The 8,914-nt window shown below is 39.7% G+C and overlaps 1 protein-coding gene across 2 annotated transcripts in view; it reads left to right on the forward strand.

Annotated features, from left to right (window-relative positions):
* Window positions 1–8,914, forward strand: part of CRPPA (CDP-L-ribitol pyrophosphorylase A) — a 359,812-nt gene that overhangs the window by 2,224 nt on the left and 348,674 nt on the right. Inside the window, exons 1-2 of one of the 2 annotated variants that reach the window (XM_014584235.2) lie at window positions 15–233; window positions 7,946–8,222. In XM_014584235.2, coding sequence (XP_014439721.1) covers window positions 7,992–8,222 — 231 coding nt within the window. In that variant the 5' untranslated portion in view covers window positions 15–233; window positions 7,946–7,991. Of the gene's footprint in view, window positions 1–14; window positions 234–7,945; window positions 8,223–8,914 lie in introns of those variants that run through there. The other variant, XM_027768352.1, reaches the window with a different exon arrangement.

Below are 8,914 nucleotides of genomic sequence, written 5' to 3' on the forward strand. Positions count from 1 at the left end.
GGGCACCTGGCGCGCCGCGCCGCAGCCTTGCCTGGGTGGCTTGCGCGGCGCAGAGCAGGAGGCCGCGGCCTCTTTGCTGAACGCGGCGGGAGCCGAGCCGGGGCGCTCTGCGCTCGCGGTGGCTGCCGGGCTGCCGGCAGGGGGGGGCGGGGGGGGGGCGTCCCCACCCCGAAGCAGTTCTGCCCCATCCTGGAGAGGCCGCTCATCAGCTACACCCTAAAGGCCCTGGAGAGGTAATTAGGCGCCAGGCGCGTCCCGCGCTCCCCGCCCCGCGACATCCGGCCCTGCTGCTGCCGTCGCGCCGGCGCCTTGCACCTCGGGAGACGCCTGCTTGGGCCCCACTCCCCGGCTCCGTCTTTCTGGCTTGAGCTCCGTTCTCCCCAGCGTTTCGAGATGGGCACGAAAGTTGGAGCTGCCCCGCAGCGTCTTTATGTACTCAGGCAGATGGTGGGGAAAGCGGGGCATGTGCAGCTGGATCAACGAGGCTTGGGTAGAGACTAAGGAGCTTTTAGTTCTTACTGTGCGAACTGAGAGGTTGCTCCTGGAGTCCCTGTCTGCGCATGCGTCGAACGAATGGCGCGTGTACTACCCAAATGGGCATTTCAGCAGTCATTTTATGATTTATTTTACATTTTTAAAAATTATTATTATTATTTTCTCTTGAGCGATTTTTACTATAGGGCGCTCGAGCTCCCCGGAGAGATAGAGAAACAGCTAGGAATCACCCTTGGGGGGGATGGCTTTGCTGTAGCCCGGGCTCTTCCATTCTCCTTTCAGCAACTGACTCAAAACTTTAGCACCTCCTGTAAGACTTTACTGGTAATTAGGCGCTGAATGTGGAAGGAGGGGCAGAATTTAATCCCAACCTTTGAATGGTGGAAACTGAAGAGTGAAATTTAGCTTAGTACAGTACACTCATAATCTTGGAAAAGAGAATGAAGTTTCACTAGTTGGAGAAAAGTAGAAGTAAAGGGAATGAGGAAAGGAGAACAAGGTGAGCAGTAATGAGGAACTGCGAAGGTGGGCAGGAGGGGTTTTACTTTTTTAGCAACTAGTAATGTGATACAGCACAGGGGCATCACTGGAGGAGTGAGAAGCCCCCAAATGACCAAGGATCACATACTTTTGCTAAGTTAAATTTGATTTCGAAGGCAGTGAGGAACTGTGGTACTTTGTTAAATCATGTAGTGAAGAGTACAGGAAAAACATTGTTCTAACTTGCATTTCCACCTCTTCAGAGGCAGCCTGAGATAGATGTACACCAAAAAAATCCTCATGTTTAAAAAAATGTTTAGAAAGTCCTCATTTATGAAAAACAAAGCAAAAGAACTCTTGTTTCTCATTTTTTACTTAATAGCAGCACCCCTAAAACTGATAGCAATGGTAACTAATTAAAATCTCCATTTTGAAATACCTCATGGCTCCTTTTTAATCACTACTGTACCTGAAAACATATGGAATACGATTATATGTTGGACATATCCAAGGAAACTTTGGAAAAACATTACAGGGGTGTACAGGTCCTTCTTGGCCATTTGCCAAATCTAAACCTTTGTCTTTGTCAGTAAAAGATAGTTCCTGGGGGGCAGCAGATAGCTAGCCTCATGTCTCTGGATTCCCACATGGTGGAACGTGGTTCAAGTCATGGAGGTGGTTTGAAAATCACGCTGCGGGCACGTTTGTGCCCAAGATACCAAGAGGAGAATGGAGGACAAGGGATTGCGGTGTGGCCAACCCCCCCATCCCCCCAGGGTGATTTCTTACTTTCCCTCTGTTCTTCTCTCTTTCTGGCAAGTGCACAACAGTCTTAGGCAAAAAACTTAAAAAAAAAAATGATCCCTGAAGACTACTGATAGATTTCCTAGAGTATGGTGCTGAAAGTTTTTAGTCATTTCATTCCAAAAGGTAAAGTGTGCAAGTTAAAATAAGGAGAGAAAATGGAAGTATAAATGTCTTATAAAATACATTTTTTTTCTTTTAGTGGAGCATTTATGTATGATTACTACTTGTTAAAGAAAAAGCACAACTTTCACGATCCCTAATATGAAACTCTGTAATTGATGTGCCCACTGCCAGTCATCTAGGTTCTACCGAGTAGGTATAATGGTCCTTGCTCTTTAAACGCTGTGTGTGATGCCCAGAATTTCACTTCAAAGCTCATTTTTGTTGCTCCTCATAAGTTAGTTTTCTTTGTTTGAGTTTTGCCATTCAATAGAGGGTTGATAAGTTATATATCTTTGAATTTTTTGTTTACTCTTTGCCTAAAAATGAAAGATACTCAAAAAATAACTCCTGTGGGTTCACTTTGGTCTCTTGGAATTTCAAACCAATATAAAACAGACAAATGAATTAGGGCTTGGAAAGAGACTGATCTTTGGTCCTAACTTCTAAATTGGGATAGGGAAGTGTGAAGATAACCTAGATAGGACATGCATCCAACTAAGCATTGGCACTTAAATGCATTTATTTCTATTAATTTAACTGCCTAAAGGAACAGAATCAGAGGGAAACATGAACCAGAGTAGGGACAACAGGTAAATATCAACAAAACCTGGGAAGATATAATAATAAAGGAGATAGGCATGGAAACAAACCAGATTTTATAGATTTAAAGTTAAAATTCAAGCCTTCAGGTGGAACAGTTGCTAAGAAGCAACACAGGGTATCACTGAGGTTGGGCTAGTAGACAGCCGAGAATAGGACAACTGATTGAGACCTAGGAATTAAGGAATAGATTCCTAGGTCTCTGGCATGTACCGGAGGCCTGTTCTTTGGGCTGGCATCAAGAAGGTGGAGAAGGCTTTTAAAGAGCCCGTGTTGTGAATTGATTGAAACTTTAAGCTGTATTCTCATTGATAAAATTGGAAGAACACATCTTTTCCCCAGTCAGCCAAGTATTACTTTTCTCCAATGAAATTGCTTAGAAGATGATCAGATTGAGATTCAAAAATATCTCTGAGCCCTCCATTATTTGACACATGTTAACTAAACGCTATCTCTGGAACAATGAAGTTAACAGTTTATCTACCATAATTATGTTGTGAATATTTATATATCACAATTTGTCAGTGTATGTATATGTTTATAAACATCTAGAAATGTTTATATGGTCATATGCTGTACTTTATCTTTAAGATTATATAAACTGCTGGGACCAGCAGTTAGCGTAATGGCTATGTCGCTAGACTCCCACGTAGTCGACCGCGGTTCGCGTCCCGGACCCAGTGGCTTAAACTCACACCGGGTGCGTGTGTGTGTGTGCCCAAGATCCCGAGAGGAGAATGGAGGAGAAGGGATTGCAGTGTAGTCATCCCCCCTGGGGGGTGATTTCTCGCTTTCTATCTCTCTGTCTCTCTCTCTCTCTGGCGAGTGCACGCGCCCTATAGCAAAAACCTCTGAAAAAAAAAGATTATATAAACTGGTAGTTCTGATTTGTGCTTATGGATAAAAATAGAAGGATCAATGATAACTAATTTCCAGGGTGTACAGGAAATAAGTTCCTTTTGTAAATTGATTAAAAATATTTCCAAGAGGGGCTAGTAGGTGGTGTGGTGGTTAAAGTACTGGACTCCCACATGGCTGACAGCGGTTTGAGTTCCAGAACTGATGGCTTGAAAGTCATACCAGGCTTGTGTGCATCAGTGGCCAGCATCCCAGGAGGAGAATGGAGGAAGAGCAATTGCGATGTAGCCATCACTCTGCGGGTTGATTTCTCATTTTTTTTCTTCCTGTCTCTCTGTCTCTCCAGTGGGCACACACTCCTTATAATAAAAGCCTTTACAAAGTTTTTTAACTATGATTTTGAAAATTTCATCATGGTCTTTTGTGGGAATTCAAATATAAATTAGTGAACCACAGATTGTAACTAAGAGAATTTTGGTTTTCTCATTTTATTAAACCAAGATTGGAGTATTAATCCTTTACATAACTATTACTTTGTGACCTGAGTTTCTATAAGGAAGTGTTGCTCTAAGAAATCATGTAACAATGGTATTATGGGCAAGGGCATAAAGTGCTGATAATTACAAAATTCACTCACAATTGATCAACTAATGTATGCAAATTTTACTGTTTAATAAAAGTAGAAAGTAAAAATTCCTGCTAGCAGTCTATTTTCTGGGCTCAAATACCTAAGGAAAGAAAGTGATCATTGAGGAGAGTTGTCTAACCTAGAAGAGCTTATAAATAGACTAAGATGACAACTACAACAAAAGAAAATGAGAGGCAAACTTGGGCCATGCTTGTTCAGACTCATGGTGATGTGAGGGTGGGGAATTCCTCTGACAGTGGATTTGAAGGAAACCTGGCAAAGCTTTCCCCATAGCTCATAAGATTTTCTAAGCTCTTGTAGGCAGAGGACATGGCTTAAGATAACTTGTTCCTGAATATGTCTTCACGCTTATCAAGAACTTCATAATTTGGCTTCCCATATAAATATTCTACAGGAAGAAAATGTGCTGTTCCACTGATTAAAAAAAAAAAATCCAAAACTTGTGAAAATAATGTATGCCATCGTATTTTGTATTTTTGCTAGTCCAAAACTTGTGTTAGTAATGTATGCCATCGTATTTTGTATTTTTGCTCCTTTAGTCCCTTTTTAGTTTGATTAGAGTGAATTAGTCTCTTTGAGTGACAAATGTAGGTAAACCTGAAAAACAGTTTTGTAAGTCTGTTTTTATAGAAACTCCATGTTGTGATTGAGGTCAAGTTGCTGTCTTACTGCTTAGAAAAATTAATGGAGGTCCATGTTTAATTTTCTAGGATTCCTGGTCAATTTTTCAATAATATTAACTTAGTTTATTTATTTAGTTTTTTAGTTTCTTACTGTTTTCCCTTTTTCTTCAATTTTGGTGTTCTTGTGTACATTGAAAAAATTCCTGGCCCAGTTGCAGTGGCTGTGTAAGACATTGTTGCTCTCTACAGGCTGAGGTCACGTGGGAAGCCTAGGTTCCATTTCTGGCCCAGCCTGAAGACAGGACACAGTGGCATGTACCTGGAAGTTCCAGCCACCCAGGAGGCTAAGACAGGAGGGTTGCAGCAGAGTGAGACCATGTCTTTGGGGCCAGGAGATGATGTGATGGTTAAGGTGCTGGACTTCCACATGACTGACTATGGTTGAGGCCTGGACCTAGTGGCTTGAAAATCGTGATAGGCATGTGTGTGTGTGTGCCCAAAATAGATGAGAAGGGACTATGGCCTGGTCATCATCTCCTGCGCCCACTCCCCCACTCTGCCCTGGGAGGTGTCATTTAATCACTATCTCTGGCAAGCACACAGCCTTATGGCAAAAGCATAAAAGAAAAATAACTTACTCTGTCCTACATTTTTGACAACCATTGCAAATTCTGTTGAATAAAATAGACTAGAAGAAAATATGTAAATGTTAGTCCAAAGAGGCAGAGACTTGGTAGTGGACTAGGGAGGATAAAAATACTTAGAAGGTAGAATTGGAAGATCATAGTAATTAACTAGATTACAGATTCAGAAAGAGAAAGATGTGGATACTTTGGGTTGAGTGGTCAGATGGGTGAATGTGGCTTAAGTTTTTATGTCTTAAAGTTTCATTAATAAAATGATTAATTCTGAGCCAAGGGAAGTAAGGCATAGTGTTGTATTTTGCACAGATTAGATGATGACGAGATTTGTGTGGAGTTTCCAAAGGCCCTGTGGACGCCTTCAAAACCAATAGAAAAACCAAGATGGGTAGGTTAAGGCTTGGCAACTGGAAACCATCCTGAGCTGTAGTGAAGATATTTGACATTGCCAAGGTTATCCGGAGCCAGTTTATCATACCAATTCTATACATTGATACTAAAACATCCAGGAGGGTACGGAGAAGTGAAAATCTATAGACTGTGGCCTCAGTGCAACCCTGAGACCAAGTTCCTGTGAAGATTGTTATGGCGCTAAGAAACCATTGTCACTATCCTTTTCCAAACATCTGCAGCCTGGATAAGAGTGCTTTAGAGGTGTGAACAAGGCCTGACTTACCTGTTTTTTTTTTTTTTTTTTTTAAGGCATTTTTTTAAACAATCTGTTTTCAACAGATCTTATTAAACTGTCTTAAGCAGGGTACGCCTGTAAGTAATACTTGTTATTTCAGGAGAAAAAAAACTTCTGCGATGTTATGTTCCTCAAAATGTCTGTAGATGTAATAGAGCTCGAGGCTAGGTTTGTATTTACCTATGGAATGTGCTAGGAAGGAAATAATCAAGAGGACTTGATAGAATCAGGCTGCTGTGGGTTTGGTGTGGACTTGCCTTCAGTTAGGAGGAAGACTAGATCCCTTTACTCAGCAAATATTTGTTCAGTGGCACTGTGTGAGGTACTTAAAGTCTTTCTCAGTCCCATGATTTTACATTATTAAAATTTAATGCTGTAAAAGGCTTTTAATTCTATAACTAGGAAAGAATGTGAATAAATCCTTTGAAATACAAACAGTACTTATAATGGCTTGCAAATATTGGGTTGTATGCTTGGTTGCTGAACAAAATAACATGATACGCCTGTTATATCTTAAGAGTGGCCTAAAACGGTGTTTTCTAAAGTTTTCCTTTTTCCATAACCTGTTAAAATTATATTTTGCATCATGGCTAAGTGACAAGTGCTTACTTACATACTTGCACAGATATTCAAAAGGAAATTTCATTATATCCTGTTCCTATTATGTATTATGCATTCTAATTTTTGTTTTATTCATTGTTTTATTTGCTTAATGATGATGTAAATTTACTAAACTGACTAGATGATACACTAACAGATCTTGAAATCAGTATTCTGAGTAATAGTGACATTGAAGGCCTCATATAATTGTTCAAAATATTCTAAGGCCTGATGTGTATTTATTTGTAGTTATTCAAAATATTCTAAGGCCTGATGTGTATCTATTTGTAGTTATTTTATTATTTTTTGGGGGGGAAGTTTTTTGCTATAGGGCATGTGCACTTGCCAGAAAGACAGAGAGAGACAGAGATAGCGAGAAATCACTCCCCAGAAGGATGGCCATGCTGTAATTCTTTCTCCTCCATTCTCCTCTTGGGATCTTGGGCACGCATGCACACGCGCCCGGTATGAGTTTAAGCCACTAGGTCCGGGACTCGAACTGTGATCGGCTACGTGGGAGTTCAGCGAAATAGCCGTTACGCTAACTGCTGGTCCCTCTATTTGTAGTTATTTACATCAACTTAGATGCCAAATCAATTGTCTTGAAAGAGAGGGTCAACTTTTGGAATATGAAAATGGTTTGAGTTATTTTTATCCTTTGAAAAATTTCTTGGACAAGTAGCTTTAAAAGCATATTCCTGTTTGTTCTCTTGGACAATATAATTTTTTAATTGCTCAGATTTAACCTAATTAAAATATCTGATGTATCTTCATATACTGTGGGTCATTGGGAAAGTCATGATGTATTCTCTTGCATAGAAAAACACAGAAAAATACTTTCATGACTTTCCTGATTACCTAATATATACATACATTAAATATCCTGTACTTTGCGTATAATGTGAAATGCCACCTATATTTATCTATAGTGTGAAATGTTTACTGATTATCAACTACTGGACTTAAATTTTATGAATTAACTTTCTATTTGTGATCTCCCTCTAAATATGCTAATATTTGTAACTCAGTTTTCTGTTACTAGCTTGTCTAAGAATCAATTCTTAAAATTTATTTATTGTTGTTATTATCGTTGTTTTTTTAAATTCTTTTTAATTTGCTATAGGATATTTGTGCTCACCAAAGACAGACAGCGAGAGATAGAGAGGAAGCAGGAAAGCAAGAAAGCAAGCCACCAGGTCTAGTACCTGAACCACAGTAGGTCATTGGGAATCCAGTGCCTTAACCACTACACCACTTGTTGGCCTTTTAAGAATAAATTTTTATTAAATTTTATATGTGTATAGATATATATAATATATTTATTATTATACTTTCTTTTTAGAGTGTGTTGGATAAAGGACATTGTTGTTGCAGTAACTCGAGAAAACATGGAAGCAATGAAACAAATTATTCAGAAGTACCAGCACAAACGCATTTCACTAATTGAAGCTGGAGTAACCCGCCATAGGTCAATTTTCAACGGACTAAAAGCTCTGGCAGAGGGTCAGTCCAACTCTAACCTCTCTAAACCAGAAGTAGTGATTATCCACGATGCGGTGAGACCTTTTGTTGAGGAAGATGTTCTTCTTAAAGTTGTCGTAGCTGCTAAGGAACATGGGGTAAGTGTTTTTACTTCTGAGGATGTAGTAAAGGGGCAAACATTCTAGTGTTTGTGTTCTAGTGTGGTTTATTTGCCGAATTTTGAAAGAATTGTATTTAACTGTCCAATTAATTAAATTTGGCATGATGACCTAGAACAACATGGTGATTTGTTTTAAGAACTTTATAGTATTATAGATTGTGAGCTAAAAGTCATTTATCATAAATAGCAAAAGAATGAATAATACAAGTTATATGAGGAAGAATGAAATAATGCCATTAGAATACAGGTAAGAATAAAACTGAAATGAAGTTAAATATGTAATTATATAAGAAATGTCTAAAATTCCTTAGAAGTGTAGGGGTATAGAGAAGACACCTTCATGGTTCCTGAGAACTAGTGATTTCAGGGGAATAAGAGAAATAAAGATTTTTCCACTGTTAATTCAACCTCCAGCCCACAGACTTGTGTGATTGAACTTGAAATTTGGGAAGAAACACACTTTCCATCAGATGACTAGAAATCACTGCAGGACCACAAGAAATATGGGAGGGACCAGCAGTTAGTGTAACGGCTATGTCGCTGGACTCTCATGTAGTCGACCATGGTTTGAGTCCCGGACCCGGTGGCTTGAGGCTCACGCCGGGCGCGTGTGCGTACGTGCCCAAGATTTTTAGAGAAGAATAGAAGAGAAGGGATTGTGGCATGGCC

The sequence above is a fragment of the Tupaia chinensis genome, unplaced genomic scaffold, assembly GCF_000334495.1.
Source record: "Tupaia chinensis unplaced genomic scaffold, TupChi_1.0 Scaffold145916_1, whole genome shotgun sequence".
In the NCBI taxonomy this organism is placed as follows: Eukaryota; Metazoa; Chordata; class Mammalia; order Scandentia; family Tupaiidae; genus Tupaia; species Tupaia belangeri.